Genomic DNA, 25,979 nt, shown 5'->3' with positions numbered 1-25,979 from the left:
GCGTCTAATTGCATAATTGTATAATAATATTTATATCAAGTATTAATTTGGATAATTGTGATATTCACTGTAATCATGAATTCATTTAAGTAACTTATTACTTTTTGAGCCTACCCTGTATTTATATATATATATATATATATATATATATATATATATATACTTTTTCATATTTCATATTTATTGTTGTTTATTTAGGTTTCATGTGAAGATTAATACAGTATTTTGGTTTTAATAGACATACTGGGGTTACTACATACTTTTTGCTAAAATTTCTCATATCAGATTGCGCTGCATATTTACTCAAATTCGTGTTTTTTTTTTTAAATAATCATCCTCCTCTAGGCTGTCCATAAGATAATAGTGCATCAGCAGGCTGTGTATGAGCCTGCGGCAGTCATGGACAGTGACCAACTCCCTCCTCAGCACCAAGTGATTCCTGGAAAACCATAAAGCATTCTTTAACCAGCACATTAGACTTTAATCATCGTCAATGGCACCATCCGTGCCACTTTTCATAGAAAAAACATGTAAAGTCACATAAAGCTTTTAGGACATCAGAGGTCTTGGCTTCGGATGGAATGGGTTGTGTGTAAAGGTGATTCTTGTACCTCTGTAGCCAATACAATATTACTGTTTACTGGATCACTTCCTTGCTTCCTATGATGATAAGTTCACATTTTTTACATTCCATCAGAATTAATCTTTTATACATAAAAACTAACTGCGGCACATTGATTATTAATCCCTTCTGATTTCAGAGGTTGTAAATACAATTTGTATACATTTAGATTGTCAGCTCTTATTTAATAACTGTGCATTGTCTTTTTTCATTCCAAATAATTTCCTTTCTGTAAACCAGCTGATGTTTATTAAAAATGATTATATATATATATATATATATATATATATATATATATATATATATATATATATTACAGCTTTCAGTACTGACACCCTGTGCTTCTGCTTCGGATTTCCTCAATGTCTAAAAAAGGAAAAACCTACATCTCATTTGATTGGTTGTTAGAGGTCTTGCGAAAGCAGCTGTAACATTAAATGTCCAACATTTCATCTGTCTCAACACAACATTAACTGTCTTTCTAAAGGTTTCCCAAGAGGGTAATCAGCATGGAACGTGAGCCACAGAAAATCCGAGAAGGCTACTTGGTTAAGAAGGTAAGTAGGTGAAATGAATGGTTTGTGCATTGTGTATTTTAAAGTGGAAATCCCAGTTAACCCTAGAAAGTTTACAACTGTAAGCAGGAGCTTATGATTATTTAACCTCTTGATGACAAAGCACGTACATGTATGGGCTCAAATTGCATTGTTTTCAATGGGTTTAGGGACCACCCATTGTCCTTAAGGGGTTAAAATCATAAATGTACAATATATTTCTTAATATTTTTGATATAAATTATACATTAAATCAGTAGTCAATAAACAATTTCTTAATATGGAAATATAAGCATTTAAGCATGACAGGCACTGTTATTAATTCGTATTGTCCCTGGAATTTTCCTTTAGAAATTTTACAGTGTATTTTACTTAAACTTAAACAGTAAACTATAAATAAGAATAATATACATTTTGTGATGACATTTTTAAAGAGACACTAAACATTGTAAAATAGCGCCGTATATTAATTTGAAGAATTTTGTTTTATTTAGTGTCTAAATTTTATGAGAAGTCTTTATATTGTTTAGGGACGCACGGAATGAATAAAACATGACTTATGATTTGGCATTTTGAATTATGCTGGACTTTATTGTATCTTTCCGATTTTCCTGTGGAGTTTGGCGGTACTGGTTCACTTGTCCATGCACCGCTTGCCTTTTTTTTGGTCTTCAGTTATACAATATTTTCTGTTATTAGATTTTCTGTTATTTATATTTAGAGTCCATATCCTAGATCTATTCTGACAGCTTCAACCACCTGATCTATAGCTATAAGGAGATGCAGCCTGTATTTATAGATATAAATACTGTATAGATACTGTATAATTCCATGTAAGGAGTAAAAATATATTTAAATGTAGTTGCCTTTCACGCATCAAGAGACTAATTGCAATTGGAACTGTTTAATTTAACTAAAAACTAAACCATTCATTTGTAAGCTCCCAGAAGCAGAAATAAGAAGGGTGGTTTACCAAGTTGGGTACGAGCTGCTCTAACGCAGCTCACAAAATAGCGAGTAGATAACAGAACTACAGGTGCCAAAATGGGAACTTAAAGATACGGTTTCTGAAGTCACACCCAAACTCAGGTCTCACTGTAAGTGCCAACTATTCAATTCTAACCTAACCTAAATAATTTCGTAATTTCGTTTCCCTCTCTGTATATCCCAGGGAGGCTTAGCTAGGCTCCGTAAGTATACTTTCAGCTACCTGCGATATAATATTATGCTATAGACTTTTTTCATCATAGTGTCCCTGCATCAGGTTTCCAGAAGGCTTTACATAGAAATGCTCGGAATAGAAGACATGGGGGGGGGGGGGCACAGGTTTCCGCAAGTGTAAAAATTGTCACTGCTGTTCCTTTCAATTGTGACTCAGTCTAAGAATTGGGGGAAACCCCACGCTACAGAAATTGCTGTCAAAATTTCCCTGACGTGAAATTTGTGATGGTTTTCATCTTGAGCAATACTAATGGGCATTTCAGGACTATGAATGAACCCCATAAACCGCATGTGTTTTTACACAAATGCAATGCTATAACTACTGACAGATGTAGGAAAAAAGGCGAACATAAAAAAGATAATGTTTATGATATTTGGACGAAGCGGAGTCCAGGGATTACCTAAACAAGTGTTAACATATAGGCCTCTTTTCGTGCGCTGCCGGCGCACTAAACCATTTTATGATTGCTTCTATACCAAACATCTAGGAATACAAGGGAAACATAAACCTCTAAATTATGTTTAGGAAGTAAAACTCTCTCACCTTGCATGATGTACATTAATACTTTCATTATTATTTATACTATAGATCTTTGCATTTTTTGTAAACAGTCATACGTACTAAAAAGGTGGAAAAAGGGAAATCCAGTGAATCTTTACGTGTTGAGGTAAAACCTAACGATGTGGTGAAGAGTCAAAACAGGACTTTAGAATGTCAAAGAAAACTGAAAATAAAAAGGAGGGAATTTCAGTCTTTTGTAAGTAGTCAGCTAGTAAATTTAATAAAATGGATTGAGCTAAAGTATTTCCTCAGATTAGGACTAGTAGATTAACATTTTAAATAAATGACAAAAAGACAAACGAGACAAAGGAGTAATCTTTTTTGATAAATTGCTAACATATGCCATAGCAATGCACAGCATAATAACGACTGTGTCACATTATGACACTATCCCTTTAATGGAATGCTGACAAAACCATTCACTAATTATAGTCTTGGTAAATAAGGAGTAAAGGGAAGTGTGTGTGTGTGGTTAGTTTCCGCTTTCAGCTTCCGTTTCTGTGTTCTTGATTATTTTGAGAAATTATCATTTTACAACAAGACCCACATTCTCTCAGCTGTGCCTACCCTGATACACTAAAATATTGTTTGCCCTGACGAAGCCCTTGTATGGCCGAAACGTTGGCAGGTTCAATAAATATGATTATTTTACTTGGATTTGATTATGAAGGCTATATCTTCCTTACCTTATATACATGAGCGATTGGGATGCTGGGTACGTCTCTTCATGCCATATGTACCTCAATATATAAAATTGTTTTTGTTCTGTTGGGGTGTACTCTCTGACTGCTATACTTGCATTACACTGCTACAAAGTCTGGTTTTATTATCTTTAGTCTATCCTTTAGTAATAAATAACAATACATATACTAATTAAGCTGGTACTGAATGGAATCAGGCATTGTTTTTGAAGCTTTTGAGTTCTGAATAATACATTTCTCTAATTACCATATTTGTTTCCAATATAAGTTTGAAAGAAAAGTTGAGTTAAAAACACTAACTTACCAGGTATTTATAGATGTCTAAAATAAAGAAAATGCGTATTGCTTTATACTTAACAAGGTTGATGCCAAATGTTAGTTCACTATCTGCAACACTCAAACTGCGGGACTAACATGATCTTAATTAAATGAACAGCTATTCTAGATTTACTGGTAAAGATGTTATACTACATTGTTGACCAAGAACCTCAACAAGGTAATTATAATAATAATGAGAATACTTAGTATTCTACTACGCAGTAGGAATTATAACATCTTTAATTCTTATTTTCGAATTCTATCATGTTCTTGTATAGTTTTTTTTGTGTGACAATGTCTTTTCTCCATACATTGAACATCAAAACAAATGTGATAAAGTGAAATGTGACTTCTAAATGTCAACCTGTTCTTTGACTTTAATTTAAAGTAATTAGTTGATCTAACAAAATGTTTGCTTTTTTTGGGGGGGGACTTTTATGTGCCAATGTGTTTCTTTTGTAAATATAGCTTTTCTTTTACATTTCATAAGTGGTGGTATTAAAAAAGGTTACAAGGTGTGATCTACAGACATGCTTATTTCGCGCATTGGTTTAAGTGTGAAGACCTAAACGGTAATACATCAATAGGCTAGGTCATTGCCTAACAATTAATTGAGGAAACCATAGAAAAAACATATTCAGGTTTAGTGCATCTTATATACTCACATATTTTCTGAGTATACATGCCATAAATGAGTATTTAGTTTGAGGTAATAACTTTTAATTTTCATATCATGCTCTCAAGAGCATTAACCTCCCTTTATCAAGTCTGAAGAACTATACTGAACATTTTCTGGTCACACGTTACTGTTTGTGTATGGGTCAAGAAAAAAACAGTCTGGTAAAGGTCTCAGTAATCTAAAGTGACTGTAAATTCATTAGGTAAGTTTGAAAAAAGTGTTGAGGGCAAGAAGAAGCATGAGAGATAATTGGCATAGTTAAAGAATACAAAGTATCCAGTAAAAGAGACTGTCCACAATTCACCATAGAATTAATGCAAGTCTCAAATAAATGAGGTTAAAAATAACATGGACCAGGGGGATGCTGGCCGGGTGGGTCAAGGGGGGAAAAACTCTAAATTTGTCAAACAAGGTTGAGCTAAATGGGGCTGACCTGCTCACCGAAGCAGGAGCTCAGTGGGGTAACACAGTAGTAGTTCTTGCACTACAGTTCTACGGACAGGCTTCACGCAAGGTAAATGTGTGTTAGAGTGTGTGCATGTGTTAGTTACAGTGGTGGAGTAGGGTCTGGAGAAGTCACTTGGCTTTACTTGCCCCTAAACCGGTTTGAGACAGATAAAGACACATAAATATTTTTGATCACTTCACAATTAATACTGTTTTAATAACTTGCAGGGTTAAAGAATAACTAGAAGGAACGGGACCAGAAGTAATACTAAAAATACTTCAAAAAAGCTGCATATGTGCCACCTCTCTAATGAGATTTTATACACACTTTTGTATGAAAAAAAGAATCCGTGTTGAAACTCTAGTTCTCGATCTATTTTCTTTGGATAATATATATATATATTTTTGAACATGGGTAGTGATGTTCCTAAATGAAAAACATTGTAGGGAGTTGTTAATATATTTCAAAGGCATAATCAGATTAAAAAAGTGCATCCTCATGCCAATGTCTGCAAGTGACAAGATACATGTTAATTGCAAGATATGTAACCCCCCCAAAAAAGTATTTTGTACTCTTCTTTTAATGCGAGTATCATTGCTTAGCTGCTTTATTCTACCTTCTAACATGTAGGCCCTGTTTAATAAATGGAAGCCAATGTGGGTTATATTACTGGAAGATGGCGTAGAAGTCTACAAGAAGAAAACTGACAATAGCCCCAAAGGGATGATTCCACTAAAGGGGAGCATCATAACTAATCACTGTCAGGATTTTGGCAAAAGAATGGTAAGCATTTTAGTTTTTAATACATATATGCAAAATATGCAGTTATCCCAAATGTAAAAAAGCCAAAATATCAGAGTTCTAACAAATACTTCTTGTGAGATTAAAAGTATGGAAAAACTAGGGTATGTGTCCATCACTAAAATGACATGCAACATATTCTTTTCTCTCCCTCTATCCTTTTTTTCTTCTCATTTTCTTTCTATTCTCTCTCTACCTCTTCTTTCTTTCTTCTTTCGTCCTCCCTCCTCCCTTCCTTTTATCTCTCCCACTCCATCCTCTCTTTTCTTTATCTCTTTCTCAATTCTTCACACCACCACACACAACAGTATCTGGCACCACCACAAGTGCAGCCCTTCACCCACAGACATTTCCCACCTTGCACATCTTGAAATATCCAGTAGCCCTTTACCCCACAAATCGTTCTCCCTCCCTCTTCCCCCTTGTTTCTGTCCTCTATCTTTCAACCTCTGTCCTTTTTTTGGATTCTTTCCTTTAACAACACAATAGTATCTGACAGCCGCTCCTCCAAAATGCCCTCACGCAGCAACAGTATTCGGCAGCCGCACTCTCCCAAACTTGCATCCTCACATACACTCACTTTCCAAGTGAACTCCTCTGGGGTGGGCCTTCCAGTTACCACCACCAATCAGAGATGGCGCTGGTTTCTTGCTGACAGTTTAATGCTTTCTCACAATGTGGGTGGTGCTGAGGAGATAGCTGAAGCAGGGTTGGTCCAACAGATCCTTAGCAGGCTCCACCAATCTCCTCTAGATAAACTAAATAAACTGTAAACCTCACAAAAGGCAGTGTAGTGCAAAATGAAAAAAGAAATTCAAGGAAAGTGATAGCACGTATTAAGTGACGTTACAGTGATTTAATCTTTTGTGTTATATTTAGGTCAATATTCCAGGTACTATTATTTTTTCCCAGACTAGAGGATTTGTGGTAAAGCCAGTGGTTCTTGAAACCAGAAGTATGATTTTTAGTTCCTGCAGTTTAGTTCTGTGTCATGAAGCGCATATTTCACATGATTGCGTTGTGGCTTTTTATTAGATATTGTGACACCACCCAACCAATGGAAACCCACAAACTAATGAGGAAGGGCTTAAGATACTACCATTGCTGCTCAGTGTATAAATACTAGACTTGTGCATTCGTCTTCGGGCGAACATGAAAACGAACCAATAGGCTCACTCGCACGGCCTTTGTAACCCCTGACAGTGAACCTCTGGATTTCCGCTCCCGTTAACCCCTTCGATGCTGTGTTAGATAACAGGAACGGAAATCCGTAGGTTAAAGGGCCGTGCAAGCGACCAATAGGCTCACTCGCACGGCCCCTTAACCCCTTAACCCCTTAAGGTGCAACAAGTTACGGCACCAGGAGCCTAAAAGTCTGTACGAGTGACCAACAGAGTCGCTTGTACAGACTTTAAAAAGTTAACCTCTAATAAAGCAACTTGTCCGGCAGATCCCACTGGTCTCCCTGTTCTATCAGTTAAATGTCCGTACAAGCGACTTTATTGGTCGTTCGTACGGACATTTAACTGATAGAACAGGGAGACCAGTGGGATCTGCAGGACAAGGTACGGCACCAGGAGCCTAAAAGTCTGTACGAGCGACCAACAGAGTCGCTACTACAGACTTTTAAAACCCTAATGCAGTTAAATGATAGAACAGGGAGACCAATGGTATCTGCCGGACAAGTTACAGCACCAGGAGTTTAACAGCCTGTACGAGCGACCCTATTGGTCGCCAGCAGGGGGCTCGTCTGCCATCAACCATTGGCAGAGGAGCCCCCTGCTGACGACCAATAGAGTTGATCATACGGACATTTAAACTCCTGGCGCCAGAGCTGCTGCGCTACGCGTTAACCCTGTATTAACCCCTTAACCGGAAAAAAAACGAAGAAAAACCAAACACGAAGAATGTCCACGAATATTCGCACGAAGAGAAGACAGGAACAGGCGAATATTCGAGGAATACGAAGTCTTCCTTCAAAAGACCCCCAGCCATGTGAGCATACAATAAGTCACAAATCTTATTAATCTGGGAGATAATGCAGTATTACAAATGCCTGGGTATAAATAAAAAATCTCTGTTAATACACTTGTATATGTGATGGCCATTGCTCCAGTGCAGCTCAGAATTATTTACCTGTGTATTCCTTCATACAGATTTTTAAGAACTTCATTTTTGTATTTTTTCTCTGTCTAGTTTGTGTTTAAAATCACCACATCTAAGGAGCAGGAACATTATTTCCAAGCTTCTCACCAAGAAGAACGAGATGCATGGGTAAAAGATCTGAAAAAGGCAGCAAAATGTATTGAGGATGGTCAAAGGTTTGCCAGAAAATCCACCAGAAGATCAATCAGATTGCCTGACACAATTAACCTAAGGTTATCATTATTATGTTAACCATATTGCTCAATGCATTAACAACATTCTTCACCGGCTTTCTATGGGTCCTGCTCAATTCCACCCCAATGACCCTAATACAAAGAGACAGTTATATGTATTTAATATCCGTTCTTTCTTTCTCGAGACAGCGAGATTTAGATTTGCCCATCTTTTGTTACACCTAATATTTCTAAAACATTATTTCATTTTCTAAATGATTTACTTGGATGTGAAACATTAGATTTGCATTAGAATGTCAAGGGGATGATCAGACTGTTGGAAACAATATGGTGGGTAACCATGAAGTAATAGGAAAAGCATTGTGCTCCAATGCTCAGTGCTCCAGTAAGCAAGTGCTTTCCAGTGAGTGTCATGGTCTGTATAGTTGTCGTCTTGTCTCAAGTTTATAGAAGTTTTAACCCCTTAAAGACAAAGCCTGTACATGTACGGGCTCCAAATGCATTGTTTTCAATGGGTTTAGGGACCGCCCATTGTCCTTAAGGGGTTAAATGAGGAAAATGTGAGAAAAGACAGCAATAGTTATCACATCTGTGTGTATTATTTAACTAATCTCCAGAGCGGACTGCCCTTTAATCGAGCATTTAGTGAGGGCTCTGATAGAATAGCTGATGGAGACAAACACAGGTCTCATTTTATATTTTCACGAAAAAGGAAAAGCAGAAAAATGCAATTAAGTGGAAATTGTAACTTTTTGTTTCTTTCCAGTGAGCTGTACACCTCTATGAAAGATCCAGACCGGGGAATTAAAGTGCTAAAACTAGAAAAGGACAAAAAAGTTTTCAACCACTGTTTTACAGGTAAACATTCTGGTTTTAATGCTTTTCAGAACAGGTCCCAAATATATGTAAGAGGGGATGGCTATAACAGTTTTTTAGTTTCAAAATAAACATGGGTCCAGTTATTTATAAAAGTTAATAAATTACACGATTAACATTAATCTTCCTTATCCATTTTAAAACATTTCTTTATTTTGTTTGTTTTTCTTGTTTTGATGGATATATTATATACCCCATGCTTTTATGGAGGAAATTCTTAGGTATTTGCAGAATGCAAGAGATCATAAAAATAGACATTGTAAGAATTTTGAGGCCTGGAATACATTCTAATGGTAAAAGAACCCTTTATTGTTTTACCAACAGAAAAGTATACTGTAGGTAGTATATATTCAAATATATGTTACAGGAGCTCTATTCTTCTAGTACGAACATCCCAAAAATATAAAACCAATAGTGTTGTAGGGTGAAAATGGGTGAAGCAGGGGAAAGGTGTGGTACATCTTCAGGATAAGAGGAACAGATATAATGAGTGGAACATATTAAGGAGTGTGTGTTATTTCTTAATCTTATCATATTTCTGTGAAACAGCCATCTTGGATTCTGATTACGATAATTTTCATGACCCAGAAAAATGACAAGCTGTAGCTGGATTAAATAAATACATTTCTTGATGCTGAAAATTGTGTATGTGACTTTTTAATACCATCTAGTTCCAGGTATCTGTGTGGTTGACTGGTTAATATCTAGCAAATCCGTCAGGAATCGCCAAGAGGCCCTTATGCTAGCCTCTGCTTTGCTGAATGAAGGTCACCTTCAACCTGCTAATGACATGTCCAAAAATGCCGCTCAAGGCTTGTCAGAAACGACTTTACTGGATGTTTCGGATGCATTGTATTACTTTGTAAGTGGCTCTAACCATTTTGTTTTCCTCTCAGTGGATAGAGGTGTTCACCACACACACGCGTACATAAAACCTATGAAGGGATGAGATAAACATGAGTGGAATGTTGTCATTTTAACTCCCACTGTCAACCTAAGTTGACCTGCGTTATCACAATGAGTAACAAAATGGTTTAATAATTCTCATTCGTTCAACCAATTTGGCCTTGTTATTCCTGCCTCTCTTGACTACCAAAAGCAGAGTACTTAGCAAGGGGTATTGGTTGTAAACTCGCAAGAGCAGGTGCCCTATTTCTATGCCTGTATGCCTTAACATGTGTTAATGTTATTGTCAGTTTTAATATAATTATTTATATATATCTTTCATAAGTTATTTAGACACAAAAAGAGTACAAATTTACATACATAGAATTTTAAATATATATTTTTAATATAATTAATATCCAGAGAAACTCTGTGCTCTTTATATGTGGAGGTCCCATACTACCAGACAAAATGTATGCCTAGCAGCGTGGTGTTATGTCAGTTATGTTTTATGTCGGTCTTTTAATTACTCTGTATCTGTATTTACTGCAGCAAGATAGCGGATTCTTCTGTGAAGATAATTCTAGCGATGATGATGCAATCCCCAAAGAGGAATTCAGAGGCGTTGTGGTTAAACAGGGATGTTTACTGAAACAGGTTGGTATCTATAGGAGCTGCTACATGAACAAAACATATGTTTTAAATGTGTTGTGCGTCATTTAAACATATTTTAACGTAATAATATTGAAAACTGTTAAACTGAAATGATACATCTATATGTAACGTATATAAGAATAAAGTAAAACAGTTGCCACATTAAAAGAAACAAAAAAAGGCATCCATGTGCAAGGGCTCAGTAAGGGTGGTAAAGATTGCCCAGTTGGGATGCTGGCTGTTTATCTGACTGCTAAAAAGGTTTGCAGAAATTGTTAACCCTTAATGTGCTATGAATGATCCACTGAAGGGGTCTTTTAATGTGCTTTAGAAATTTAGATTTAATTATTAATTATATGTGGTAATAATGCTTATACTTTTGCTGTTGTGTTTGAATTGCATTGACTTTATACCCATCCGGAATAGTTGTAGGAATATTAATGTTGTGACATATTATTTGATATTGTATACTGTAGAAAATTCCTGCTTTGAGAACTCAGTGGAGTAATCTAACAAAACCCATGACTAATAGTTAATGGCACAGGTTGAAAAGTTTAAATAATAGGTGGTATAAATTACACGGAACATTAGATGTTTTCATATAAACACTACTTTTAGCCGACTTTTACATTTATTTTTAGCTTCCTGTAAAAATGGTCTAATTTATGCATACGCAGCCACACTTCAATAGGATCACTGTCACAGGTGAAAATCCCATTCAGAGAGGAAGGGTAGATAAGGGGGGGGCGGCATTTTAAAATTCGCCCCAAGTGGCATTTTGCCTTGGGCCGGCCCTGTATGTGTATATATATATATATATATATATATATATATATATATATATATATATACATATACACACACAGGGCCGGCCCGACAATGGAGCCGCCCCAAGCCCTTTTTTTTTTTTTTTAAAGCGAAAGAGAGAGAAAGCGGCGCCGAGTGGTTTTCGCTTACCAAGCTGTCAGTACCCGCTCGGCGCCCCTCTCTCTCTCCTCTGCGGCGAGTCTTCCTGTTCGGTCTCGGTGCTGGCTTGTAATGCTGAGCGCCGGAAGATTACAAGCCGGCACCGAGACCGAACAGGGAGACTCGCCGCAAGACTGCTGAAAGGTAAGTACAAGGGGGGGGGGGGGGAGGGACGGAGGGAGAGGTAGGGTAGATAAGGGGGGGGGGGGCGGCATTTTAAAATTCGCCCCAAGCGGCATTTTTCCTTGGGCCGGCCCTGTATGTGTATATATATATATATATATATATATATATATATATATATACACACACATATACATATATGATGACATCACATTTTTTTCATAGGCACAATGCAGTCGTATCTGCCACTTAGTTGAGTTCTGCCAGTGGATTATTTTCCGTTTGTAATTCACTGTCTCTTTTTTTCTGGCTGTGTGTCTCTTGTATTTATAGGGCTGTGTCTATGCCTCTTTCAGACTTAAAAATTTTCTGTAAAAAAAACAAAAACTTGCTAAATGGAAAACTACACACTTCTCTTAATAAGGATTTCCTTAATATTTTTTTTTTTTTTGAGAAAGAGGTTACTTCCCCCTTTTCTTAGACCAGCAGCTCTCGGTATGTTTCTGTTGTCCAAATTGTATGCAATGTTTCTTATGTAATGTTGTGCTTTTATATTGTATTATTATTTTATTCTAATTTATTTTGCTATCAGAGTTACAAGTCGAAACAAAGTTACATTCGATTCTTTCTTACAGGGTCACCGAAGAAAAAACTGGAAAGTAAGGAAGTTTGTTCTGAGAGAGGACCCTGCGTACCTGCACTACTATGACCCAGCTTCAGTAAGACGACCAAAAAAATTATTTTCTAAGGCAGACATCCAATATAGCACCATTTATGTTCACCATTAAATCATAAACTACAGTCAATATGTTCAGCAGTCTAATATCCCTGACAATTCTTACCCCTCATCGGCTGCTTCAAGGAGGAAAGTGCTCCCATCAATATGAGTGGGAATAGTTGTCTGAGCTGGCACTAGAGCTGACCGGCTGTAAGTGTATCATGTGCATGGAGATGGGGTTGATCATCACATCTCCTGCGCAGCAATTAGTCCAGGGTTGCAAAAGTAACAATTGCATATGAGAGCATTCTGCTGAATCTTCCCATCTGTTTGCAAGGGGGACAGCACTAAAATGTAAAGAGACCTCTCAGCTATCATATGAAAAAAGGTGCTTATAATAGCAGTGGTGTCCCTCTAAGATCTATTGAAAAAAAATATAAATATATTAAATGTTTCTTATATTTATCACCAGCAAGTATACACATCTTCAATTTCCATAACCAGTAACTATGGTGCTGGCTAGATATGAATAATGAGTTATGGATACTGAACAATTCTGGTGCAAAATAATAGAAGCTGAATAATTTGCAGGACATTCTATTGGTTGTCATGAGTATTTCACCTTTTTGCATCAGAATCTTTAGAGATAACAATTACGGAGTACTTTACTGGACAGTGTTCCAAATTTACATGACTTCTCATTAAACAGGGGGATGAACCTTTGGGAGCTATCCACTTGCGAGGCTGTGTAGTGACTGCTGTAGAAGATACAATGGATGGTAAATATTTTGTGGGGTTTGTCTTATCTCAGAGAGGCAGACACGTAGCATGTGAATTGTGGATACATGTATAGATCTTTCTTGTTAATTTTTATACATTTTATCTACTGCAAAATCCAAAGAGATATGATAATAGGGGAGAATACAAAAAATAATTTTAAAACTGGCAATATTTGAAATTAACAATAACCATAAATTGATAATAGTTATATTAAATAATTGCAAAGCCTCCGATTGTGTGTTACCTTTGTGCCTCGTCAATATATAAATGGAAACCTGATAGTTTCATAATCACTTTCTTGCTCGATTGGTTCATTCTCTCTGTTTCAGCAAAGAAGCAAGACGGGAATCTCTTTGAAATCATCACGGCAGCCGAAGTGCATTACTTTCTGCAGGCCGCGTCCTCTGAGGAACGCAAAGAATGGATTAAAGCTATCCAAACTGTGTCCAGAATTGGGAAATAGTTTTTTTCTATTTTTTTTGTAGTTGCAGAAAACCACAATTCTACAGTGTTTATTTTTTTGTTTAATTATGCATTTATGTAAGTTTCTATATAATGACACCAAATAATTTATATATATGCAATCATATTCAGTTATTTTATTAAATAAATAAAAAAAACCCTTTTCCTTCAGAGGAGAAATCCAAGTGTTTTTCAAATACTACAGTTTAAAATATATAAGAACATTAGTACCCAAATGCCACACTAAGCATCTCCCTGAGGTTTACACTGTCACATATCCTCCCCACCAGCTCAGAACCATGGGGCTGAGCGACCATGGGACGAAGCAGCTTTGCTGATGACATCCCTCTTAGGTGGGCATCAGGAGGCTTTCCTTTCCACACACCATAAACATGTCCCGGTATTGGAGACTTTCTCCTTGTATTCGGCTGACCTTCTGGGTTTCTGCAACCATCAGTGAATGGGAAACACACTGCACAGCCACGTATCTTTTCTGTACAAATGAACACCATTGTAGCTTGCTCATCCAAAAGTTCTACCCTGCGTGGTCTACACGATACAGCCAAGTGCACACCATCTCCCAGCTGTTTCCCTTTAAATACCAAGCCCATTTTTATGTCCTTTTAACCGAGATGCATGTAAAGGATGTACCTTACTGTCACCTGTAGAAGGTTCCTCCTTTGAAGTAGGGCTTCTGCTGGACCTGGGACCACCTGCTCCCTGAAGTAGCTTACTGCCATATTGATATTCTAGTTAGCCAGTACTCCTAGCACCATGCATGGTCCCTCCTTCACTTAGGCCATAAAGCTTACAATTAATGGCATTCTTAATCACAGTCTTTTTCTCCAGACATCTTGTATTGTACTGTGGCTGCTCACTAGCTGCTTGTACAATATTTAACGTTTTATATACGGTGTCCTCTTCCTCCTGGACCTTAATCTGTTGCTGCAGAGCTAGCTGTATACCCAGTTCATCTAACTGGAGTTGTAGTAGTCTGTGTTTCCTACTGCAGTAACCCCTTGTTCCTCAAGGGTTGCTTTCACCTCACTCAGCTCTAAGGTTGATATTTCCAGTTGATGCCTGAGGGATTTATTGTCTTTATCCAGTTCAAGCCCACCTTGTTGAAGCTTTACATTCAAAGTCTGGGCATCTCCAGACTCTCTGCCATTTTGTCTCTCTCAGTCTGGATATCAGCAAGCTGCCTCATTAATGTTTACGTTCTGTGTTACTCAGTATTGCTTCCAGGTTACGTTGGATCATATCACTCTCCCTTAAAGCTTGATCTCTGTTGTGAATAGCCAATCCTAAATCCTCCTCTTTTAGAAGCATAGCTGCCTCAATTTGCTTTAGCTGAGCTTCTGTGTCCTGTAGCTGATCCTTGCACGATTCCAGTTCTGCCTTTTTCTGGAAATACTTGTCTTTTAGTTCTATGTTGGCCTTATGAAGTTCAGTGTTCTCTTTACTGGCTTTAGACAAGGCCTGGATTTCATCTTGTAGTTGTTTTACGGTCTCCTGCAGCTTTACTTTTTCTAGACGCTCAACTGCAAGTGTAAAATTCACACTGCTATTCTCAGAAAGGAGCCCGAATACACGCTCTGCGTCCTCTTTACCTTTCTGGGACACCTCCGCGAGACGTTTTTCAACCACCAGCTTTTGTTCCTGCAACTGTTTTATCTCTAAGTTTTGCCGACATGTCAACATGTTTTCCTCTAGAAGCAGCCACTTCATTTTGCAAAGTGAGATTTTCTCCCTCAAGCTGGCCAATAGTTTGGTGCAATGTCTCCTGTATTTGTGCTGCTTGGTTTTTTTAGCATACACTCATCAGTCAGCTTTTTGTTCTTGCATATCTGTTTCCCAACATACTCTGCTCAATCACATACTGATTCATCTCATCTCTGGACATAGCTTCCGCTTTCCTGAGCTTGGTAGTCCATGCCACATTGTTACATTCACCACGACTCCATTTGTCATAGCAAACTTTTAACTCTGTCAGTCTCCTAAGTTCACAGTCTCTCTGTTTGATAGCATCATCATACTTTTGTTTGTTTTAGACAAGCTCTTTCTGTAATTTGTGTTTCTCCTCCTGAAGTTGAAGAACCACCGGTGAAAGACTTTCTCTAGCTATTTGTAAAGTCTCTTTTGTCCCCCTGTGCAGCACAATTGCAAGATATAGGTAGCATTCCCACTTTCATTTCTGCAGCATTAAGTTTGTGTAACTGCTTTCAACTGCAAGTTCAAATCAGAGACTTCACCCTGGTGCAGCCACTTTAAGGATTCAATTTCCTCCTTTAACTCTTGTGCCTCAATACAGGACCCTGCACACTTTATATATGCCTCTTGTGCCAGTGTCAGTAGTTCCACATATCCACTGCAGGTTGGCTGGCGAGCGAAACATGGAAAGGATATTTTATTTCTGCTTTGCTGTCCTTTTCCCATCTTGCATTAGACTAGCAGTCTGCAGACTGCAATACACAAATCCAAGAGATTGTACTCCAGGTCTTTAATCGCTCCCTCTGCAGTATGCAATCAAGTAATTACCAGCAGGCCATAGCGACAAAATGCTTTTCTTTTGCAGGTTTCACAGATATGCAATACTTTTATCCAGCAAAAAGAAACTTCACGTCCAGATGTCATCACAAACACATCAAGGCCATCCTCAATAAGCATATGTATTTCGGCCAGCAATACACAAGGGCACATACCATGCAACAGTCTTTGCAGAGTTTCCACTCAATCCTCCAGGTTAAGCTGTAATCACTTCTGGCACATCCACTGCAGCTTGGTAGCTTCAGGCCACACCTGTAAAACAACTACAAGATGAAATCCAGGCCTTGTCTAAAGCCAGTAAAGAGAACACTGAACTTCATAATGTCTCACGTTTTGGGGTTCCAGGATCCGGCGTAGCACTCGTCACTAGCATCCACTCAGTTATTCACTTGGTTCCTGATTTCTGCCCACAGACCATAGCAGTGCTTTAAATGCATTCTCCACCATATGTGACAAACCCTGTTCCATGCGGGCCATACATGTCACATTTAGGGGCCCTAAGCACAGTCCTCTAGGGCAATCAGTCTCGGGAACATCAGCTTGTAACAAAACAGCGCTTTATTTTTAACTGCTGAAACCCCAAAAAACAAATCATAAAAAGAAAACCTAGCTCCCAATTGGAGCCCTCTGTAACTGAACTATGCTGGCCCAGACTGACCGGCCTAATCACCCACTACCTCAACCTCCCAGCCAGACCCAGCTACGCCAGGCTCTGGAAAACCTCCCCCAGACAAAAACAAAATGTCCAGGCAGGTATTGCCTCACTTGGCTCAGGGATTGTCTTCTTCAGGGTCTCTCCTTGCCCTGGGAGAGCAGGGAACTTCCTCTTCCCCCAACAGTCTCTCTGAGTATCAGGCTCCAGGGGTTTTTAACCCCTTAAGGACGGGCTCATTTTTCGTTTTGTACCCTGTGGGACCGAGGCTGTTTTGACACTTTTGTGGTGCTTGTGTTCAGCTGTAATTTTCTCCTCACCCATTTAGTGTACCCACATAAGTTATATATTGTTTTTTTCAGGATGGGCTTTCTTCAGATACCATTATTTTGATCGTATCATCTTATTTACTATAAAAAAAAATAAAAAAACATGGTGAAAAATTGAAAAAAAACACATTTTAAGACTTTTATTTGAAAAATCTTTTACTCACCTAAAAAAGCAAGTAAAAAAACTAGCTAAATAGATTCTACTACTTGTCCTGAGTTTAGAAATACCCAATGTTTTTATGTTTTTTTGCTGTTTTTTGTAAGTTATAGGGCAATAAGTACAAGCAGCGTTTTATGATTTCCAAATCTTTTTTAACAAATCTGGTCAGTCTGCCTCCATCTCCTCTTTGGAATATCTTTGAAGCGGGTTAACTCAATTTAACCCATTCAAACCATATATTTTTGAAAACTAGACACCCCAGGGTATTCCAAATGCTGTTATTAACCCTTTCCATGCACCAATTATAGAACTACACTTTGTCAAACTTTGTAATAGTAATTTTTTTTATTTTTTTTTCAATTGTACTTTAGTTATAGATATACAGGTTCTGGTATATGCCACTGTCAAACAACCCCCCAATGTGTGTTCAGGAACATCTCCTGTTGCAGTGATACCCGACATGCATGGGTTTGTCGGGTTGTTTGAGATTTAAAATGCCACATTTGGGAAGTGCGCTTTTTTTCTCCATTTTGGTCACTCTGTACCTATGCCCTATCTTTGAGCTCGGCCACTCCAATTTACCCCATCAGCCATTTTTTTTTATATATATTAGACACCCCTTGGGTATTTGAAGTGCTTTTATTTTAACTCTTTGTTGAGATTTTTGAGAAATTTTAGCTCAAAATAATAAACTTTATTTTTTTATTTAAACATCATGTCCTAGCGAGTAGACAGTCATCTGCTGCAATAGCGCGATACAAAAAGTAAAACAATATTGTTAAAAAGTTTTTTTTAGAACTCACTATATTAGTTTATCTTTCCTTATTTTCAACCATAATAATGAAAAGCTTTCTTACTGAAAAAAAATAATTTTCTGGTTTTAGTGTGGGGAATCAGCTAAATGCAAATGTTTCCTGTTCCCTCACATCTCTTGACAAATTTAGCTATTCTCTACTGCAGCCAAAACCTTGCAAATTAAACTCTAATTTGGATGCCTGATGTATTATCCCTGAATCATTTCCGCTACTGTATATGTGTAAACAATGAAATTAACATATCTAAAGGAAAAACAATGTTACAGGTAGATAAGTTCTAAAGTGTCTGGGTCATTCTCCATTTAGACTTCTGCTGCTGAGCTACTTCCACCTAAGCTCCTCAAACATGAAACATATTAACTATAGTCTAGAGATCAGTGCTGTCTAACTTAATTTGTGCAGAGGGATAAATTTTGTCAGACCAATAAGCTATACTGTGTGTGTGTGTTTGAGCATGGATGTGCACTTCAGTATGTATGATCGTGGATGTGTACTTGTGTGTGTGTGTGTGAGCATGCATGTCATGGATGTGTGCACATATGTGTGTCTGTGAGCATGAATCTGTACTTGTGTGTGTGTAAACATGGATGTGCACCTGTGTGTGTGTGTGTGTGAGTGTGCAATCATGGATGTGTGCACATATGTGTGTCTGTGAGCATGAATCTGTACTTGTGTGTGTGTAAACATGGATGTGCACCTGTGTGTGTGTGTGAGTGTGCAATCATGGATGTGTGCACATATGTGTGTCTGTGAGCATGAATCTGGACTTGTGTGTGAGGTTACATGTGGACTTGTGTGTGTGTGAGCATGCATGTGGACTTGTGTATGTGAGTATGTAATTGTTTATGTGGGGTGAGATGGAGTGTGTGGAGTATGAGTAAGTGTGTCAGAGTCCAGCGGTCAGAATACGCCGCAGCGACTCACCGGAGTACCCGCTACCCGCGGGTACCGGGTCCAGCGCTGCGTATCCATCTTCCCGTCTTCCTCCGGCGTGTGTTGCTAGGGGCGCGCGTGCACCCTCTAGCTTAACTTTATTGTTCCCATTCAGGGAACACAGAGTGCACGCTTAATGCTGTCCCGCCCCAAGGGGCGGGGCGTAGCCGAGCGGCAAGTTTAAAAACGAGCACTGAGCTTTGCTCAGTGCTCAGTTATTGTGCTTCCTAACGTATCTCCTGAGTGCTCTCTTTTGCTGATTATCGTGTACCAGACCCGGCTTGCCTTGACTCCTCTATTTATTGACCCTTCGTGTACCGGACCCGGCTTGCCTACGTTTATCCTTTTGGTTTCTCCTTGGCGACTAAACGGCTCCTGCGCCTGTGTACCGATTTTTGGCTTCTCATTGACTTCGTTTTTGGGACTGATTATCTAAATACCGTGCCTGTTTATCCTGCATACTGGTCTCCGCTCCACTTCTGTCGCTGCTGTCCAGTATCCCTGACTTAATAACTGAGCCAGATGGAGTCTGCAGGAGTATCAGATGCTATCGCTGCACTGACTCAACAGGTAGCAGCGATTCACCAAACCCTTCAGCAACTTCAGACCAACCAGAACCATGTGAGACAGCAGATTCAACAAATTCAGCTGCAACTTCAACAAAATCCTGTTCCAGCTCAAGTAAATCCTGCTCCAGTTCCTGAGGGGGCCTCCGCTCCTGAACCCCCAATTCCACTTCCTGAACGCTTCACAGGTGACCGCACTAAATATCGTGCTTTTATCACCTCCTGCCAGATTCTGTTTACACTTAAACCCAAAACTTTTCCTACTGATTACATTCGGGTCCATACCGTTATTGCTCTCCTGTCTGATGAACCACAAGCATGGGCCCACAATCTCATCCACTCCGGCAGCCCTCTCCTGGACTCATGGCCATCATTTCGTCAAGCCTTTGATGATCCTTTTCGTACCTCCTCTGCTACTACCTCCTTGAGAACACTTAAACACAATACAGACAGTACGCGGACGTCTTTGAAAAGAAGGCCGCTGAGGAACTTCCACCTTCTAGACCGTATGATTGCCCTATTGAACTTTATCCTGGGGCACCCATTCCGTTCGGCAGAATCTACCCATTGTCTGAACCTGAATTGACTACTTTAAAGGAATACGTTGACGACAATCTCGCTAGAGGCTTCATTCGTCACTCCACATCTCCAGCCGGTGCAGGCATCTTCTTCGTACACAAAAAAGACGGAGGCTTACGACCCTGCACTGATTATAGAGAACTTAACAACATTACTGTAAAAAATAGATATCTCCTTCCATTGATCCCTGAACTACTCGAGCATGCTCGTTCTGCAAATTACTTAACCAAGATCGATTTACGAGGAGCTTATAACCTAGTTAGGATCCACAAAAGGTGCAGTACTATCGCAGAGACAGGAGACTGATGGTCAACTGCAACCCGTGGCTTATTTCTCTTGGACCCTTTCTCCTGCGGAAAGGAATTATTGTGTAGGAGAGAGAGAGTTGCTGGCTATTAAGCTGGCCTTAGAAGAATGGAGGCACCATCTGGAGGGGGCATTACACCCTGTCACGGTCTATACCGACCATAAAAACCTGGAATACTTACGTTCAGCTAAACGCCTTCAACCTCGCCTGGCTAGGTGGGCGCTGTTTTTTACCCGATTTCAGCTGCACATCACGTATCACCCATGTTCCCGCAACACTAAGGCGGATTCTCTTTCACGTAGCCAATTGCAGTATCTGATACGCTGGAAGGGCTATAAGCCAGATGAGGATTCTTGGGAACCGGCTACCACAGTTCATGCACCTGACCTTGTCTCTTCCTTTCATAACCTCCATCCTGGACGCCCCGGTTCTGCTAGAGGCCGGAGGCCTCTCGTTAGGGGGGGGGGATCTGTCAGGGTCCAGCGGTCAGAATACGCCACAGCGACTCACCGGAGTACCCGCTACCCGCGGGTACGGGTTCCATCGCCGCGGCATCCATCTTCCCGTCTTCCTCCGGCGTGTGTTGCTAGGGGCGCGCGCGCCCTCTAGCTTAACTTTATTGTTCCCATTCAGGGAACACAGAGTGCACGCTCGGATGCTGTCCCGCCCCGAGGCAAGTTTAAAACGTATCTCCTGAGTGCTCTCTTTTGCTGATTATCGTGTACCAGACCCGGATTGCCTTGACTCCTCTACTTACCTACCCTTCGTGTACCAGACCCGGGTTGCCTTGACTCCTCTATTTATTGACCCTTTGTGTACCAGACCCGGCTTGCCTACGTTTATCCTTTTGGTTTCTCCTTGGCGACTAAACGGCTCCTGCACCTGTGTACCGATTTTTGGCTTCTCCTTGACTTTGTTTTTAGGACTGATTATCTAAATACCATGCCTATTTCTCCTGCATACTGGTCTCCACTCCACTTCTGTCGCTGCTGTCCAGTATCCCTGACTAAGTGTGAGTAATTTGTGTGTGTTTAAATATGTTGTATGTTGGAAGGGGCAAGGGGCAAAGAAGGCACAGACCAGTTGTGTGGGGGCAATTATGGCAGAGACCAGCTGTTGAGGTTGGTGGGCTCAGGGCAATTTTTCACACCAGGGACGGTGGTTTCTAGTTACGCCCCTTCACAGCGAAGACCGGTAAAGAAAGTAAAATTGGAACATTGTCTAGATAACTAGGTAAACTTGCTCTTGCATATAGCAAAAGATGAGGCGAGGTGTTTAACCCTTTTTACTTCCATACATGCCGATAGCCCTGTCCGTGACACCAGGACCTGGGCAATTTATAACTATTGAAGGGAGAATGGATGGAGCAAAATTCAGTAGCCAAGTGAAAGATCCGATCCAAATCAAATTAGGAGCCCAGAAAATTATTTGAAAACAGTGGTGCTCAAGCAGAGAGTTTATTGAACTACAACAAAAATAAAGCAACATTTCCTTCACCGTTAAAGCACTTAACTGCATACAGAACTCTAATGTTTAGTTTATTTTTTTGCATGAGACACTCTCTTTAATAATTCCTGTGCACCCTCTTGAGACACCAATTATGACATGGTGCAGTCAGTGTGAGATCACTGCTTGTTGATGGTATAACGGCTGAGCTACTGGCTATAAGCTCAGACTAGCACCCAGCTTGCCAGAAGACAATGTCTCCTGTGTATCTGCGCTTGTTCTTTTTTGTTTTTCTGGCATCAAATGGCTTTGCTACGCCACTTCCCATAACACACAGTAAAGAGCATATGAACACCCCAGAAGAAGATGGAGCACAAGCTTAAGTGACTGAAACCCGCTCTATAAAGGACACCCTTAAAAACCTGGCAATATACTGTGCTATAGGTGCGGGACTGCTGCTTGTGCTCATATGCGGCTGCTTCTGCGTTCTGCGTCACTGTTTTTACAAACACAGAGACAACATTCAACAGATCATGGAAGGTTATGGCCAACAGAAAGATGAGGATGATGATGACAGTGATGATGAAAATGATGATGATAAATAATAGAAACAATGTTGAGATCCCAGTCTTCAATAATTCAAATTGCTACACTTCCACCAGAGAACTCCGTTCCTCCTCAACTGCTCTTACCACAAGGAAAAACAAGGCGGCTGTACACCTTGGCTTGGAACACCTTCCTATCAACCCATCATCACAACAGAAGACCACCCCGCAGTCAACTAACATATTGCCTCTTCTACAAGGCATCCCCAAGTGCATAGAAGTGAAGATTACTCTGTTCATGCACTCATAGAAAACTGATGTTAGAATTAGGTGCAGAATATGCACATTTTAATTTATCTTAGAATAGAATATCATAGAATACATTGTTCAAAATATTTGAGAGTCAATGTTTCATTTTATTTACCGTTTGTGACAATAACTATTATAAACAATGTATATTATGTTGAAGATTATTTTCAAAAGGAAAACCAATCTTTTGTATACACTGGCATAACTACAGGGGTGCAACCCCTGCTTCCCTTCTCCTCGTAGCAGTATAAAATTGTTTAGAAAGGGCCCTTCTGACCTGGACCGCACCGATCCAGGTCGGAAGGGTCCTTTCTAAACTATCTTGGACCGGCACGGGAAAGACAGGGAAAGCAGCAGCAGCGGTGAGAGGTAATCGGGGCCGGAATATATGTGTTTGCATATATATATAATAGATGTGTACTTGCGTGTGTGTGTGACCATGCATGAGCGTGTGTGAGCACGCAAGTGTACTTGTGTGTGAGCATGGGTGTGTAATTTTGTAAGTGGAGTGTGTGTAATTTGTGTAGGTGTGTTAAAATATGCTAGAAGGGGGGGGGCAAATAAGCCACAGACCAGTTGTGTGGAGGCAATGATGGCAGACTGGCTGCTGAAGTTAGGGGGCCCAGAACAATTTTTCACACCAGGGCCCGGTGGTTTCTAGTTACACCCCTTTCCCCCCTTACATTTTTTTTATTTTTGTACTTTAGATTTTTTTGTGGCAAAACATGCATTTTCTTTACTACTGTCTGGATATGCATTGATCATGCGTGTTTTCCTGCTGTTTACACATTATTTTACACACAATAACACACATGTCCTGTGATTCATTAAGCCTTGGCATGTGCTGTACCCAAATAAACACTTACCATCACTGTCATGGACGTTCCAAAAATAACTCTCACGGTAACATTACGGGTCAATGTGGAAGGTCAAAGGGTTAATGGGGAAAAAACAGCCCGCCGGTTCATTTGCTGCTCTCCCCGCAGAGCCCAGAGCAACCACACCTTAACCCCAAACTTCATGTTAAGTCTTAAAGAAGACATAAAGATGCTTTGGTAACTCCCTGAACGACTCAAACTATAGAAAGCTTTGGTTCAAACTTAGAGCACAAAGCTGCTTCTAGTAGGCATGGACAGCCAAGTGGGCTAATTTTTTTTGTTTTCAATCGTTTAACACTAATATCCCTGGATCTACAGCTCAGATTTACTACTTTAGCTATAAGAGTGCAACCTAGAACAAAAGTTTTCACAGCATTATATGTAAAATGTATTTTTTCTGTAGTTTGGTTGTCAGAAACTACCCAATGGATTTGAATAAAATTTACAGGGTTTGAAAAACTTGCGATTCCCGGATGAGGGGACCTCAGGGAAGGTGACGCGATTTGGGCAGAAGTTCAAAAAGGTAGAAGAGAAGACGAATGCTGAAGCAGAAGTGGTCGGCAGAGAAGGTAGGGAAACATTTAGAGAGCGTGAGAGAGAGAGTGAACGAGAATGAGTATGAGATTGTGAGAAAAAGTGTTAGAGCCCCTGATTTTCCCGAATGGGCAGGGAACATATTTTGCTGGCCGAAAATGAATGGGACAAAAATTAACAGAAAAATTTGTCCGACTCATTTTTGGGCCCGTTGCACATGTCTAGTATATTATATAGTTTAATAAATATCTAAAGCTAAAAGGATGACTTGCACATGCTTGATTACAACCACAAGGTGGCAATGTTTGACAAAGATCTTTATTACACACACAGTCTCTGGTGTACAATAAAATAAACTTACAACTGTTTTAAAAATTAGAATTACATTCTGGAGTTAGAGCACTTAATTTATTGAAATATTTGCTTTGCTATGCATACACAGTACCTCCCATATCCTTTTTTCCCCTGACCTGGCAAAGTACAATCCGAGCACTACTTTGGAAACTGCTTCAAATGATAAATAATATGCATCCTGGGCTCCGGCTACCAGGGGAGGGGTGGGGAGTTGGGCTTGTCAGGACTCTGCAACAAGGAGGATTCGAGTGTTGACCCAAAGAACCGCTGCCTCTCCTGGAGTTCTCTGGGCCAAACCCAGAGAGTTCCCAGGTATGATTAAACGGCACTGCCTTTGCTAACTTGAAAGCAAGGCTATAAAACTATAAATTGAGGCTAATAGTGGCCATCTTCTGCTTAGTAAAGGTGTGTGGGGGGGTCATTTTCGGCCAAGTGAATGCTGAATTTTCGGTTTTGGTCCAAAATTTAAATTTCGGTGCATCCCTGCTATATACTAAGCCAAACACTGAAGTGGTAGCCTTACACCACATCAATGTTTGGCTTAGTATATAGTGATAGGGGTTATGCTGCATTATTGTCAATGTCAGGCTCAATGTATAGTGATAGGGTTTACGCTGTACCACCGTCAATGTGTGCCTCAGTATATAGTGATAGGTGTTATGCTGTACCCCGTCAATGTTTGAGTCAGTATGTACTGATAGGTGTTATGCTGTACCATCGTCAGTGCGTGCCTCAGTATATAGTGATGGGTGTTATGATGTACCCCATCAATGTTTGCCTCAGTATGTAGTGATAGGTGTTATGCTGTACCACTGTCAGTGCTTCCCTCAGTATATAGTGATAGGTGTTATGCTGTACCCCGTCAATGTTTGCCTCACTATATAATGATAGGTGTTATGCTGTATCACTGTCAATGTCTGCCTCAATATGTAATGATAACAGTAATCCTATACCATCATCAATGTTTGCCTCAGTATATAATGATAGCAGTTATGCTGTACCACCGTCAATGTTTACCTCAGTATATGATAGCAGTTATGCTGTACCACCGTCAATGTCTGCCTCAGTATATAGTGATAGGTGTTATGCTGTACCCCCATCAATGTCTGCTTCAGTATATAATGACAACAGCTATGTTGTAACCCCGTCAATGTTTGCCTAATGATAGAAGCTATGCAGTTTTAAAGTGTGTGTGGGGGGGGTTACACAGATGATCTGCCCCAGGTGCCAAATACCCTAGGTACACCCTACCATATAGAATGCAGACGTTTCACACCTTGTTTTAACAATTGCAGTTAAGCTAGACAAGAAGGCAG

At 39.7% G+C, this 25,979-nt stretch overlaps 1 protein-coding gene across 1 annotated transcript; it reads left to right on the top strand.

Moving 5' to 3' along the window:
* Window positions 1-1,128: 1,128 nt before the first annotated feature.
* LOC149303231 (pleckstrin-like) lies at window positions 1,129-13,710 on the top strand. Its single transcript, XM_089481628.1, has 10 exons — window positions 1,129-1,179; window positions 5,552-5,554; window positions 5,736-5,888; window positions 8,103-8,284; window positions 9,012-9,103; window positions 9,799-9,983; window positions 10,559-10,663; window positions 12,385-12,468; window positions 13,177-13,257; window positions 13,582-13,710. The coding sequence occupies exons 1-10, from the start codon at window positions 1,132-1,134 to the stop codon at window positions 13,708-13,710; spliced, it is 1,062 nt and encodes a 353-aa protein (XP_089337754.1). The 5' UTR covers window positions 1,129-1,131.
* The last annotated feature ends 12,269 nt before the right edge of the window (window positions 13,711-25,979 follow it).

This window comes from Sceloporus occidentalis, unplaced genomic scaffold (genome assembly GCF_023333645.1).
Source record: "Sceloporus occidentalis isolate IW3139 unplaced genomic scaffold, rSceOcc1.0.p SCAF_15, whole genome shotgun sequence".
NCBI lineage: Eukaryota > Metazoa > Chordata > Lepidosauria > Squamata > Phrynosomatidae > Sceloporus > Sceloporus occidentalis.
This window is presented reverse-complemented; position numbering and strand designations above follow the sequence as displayed.

Bases quoted from the DNA above. Each gene is read 5' to 3' on its own strand.
- LOC149303231 (XM_089481628.1), top strand. From the start codon at position 1,132: ATGGAACGTGAGCCACAGAAAATCCGAGAAGGCTACTTGGTTAAGAAG. The intron at 8,285-9,011 runs GTTATCATTATT...GTTTCTTTCCAG, and splicing joins CCTGACACAATTAACCTAAG to TGAGCTGTACACCTCTATGA. The intron at 9,984-10,558 runs GTAAGTGGCTCT...TATTTACTGCAG, and splicing joins CGGATGCATTGTATTACTTT to CAAGATAGCGGATTCTTCTG.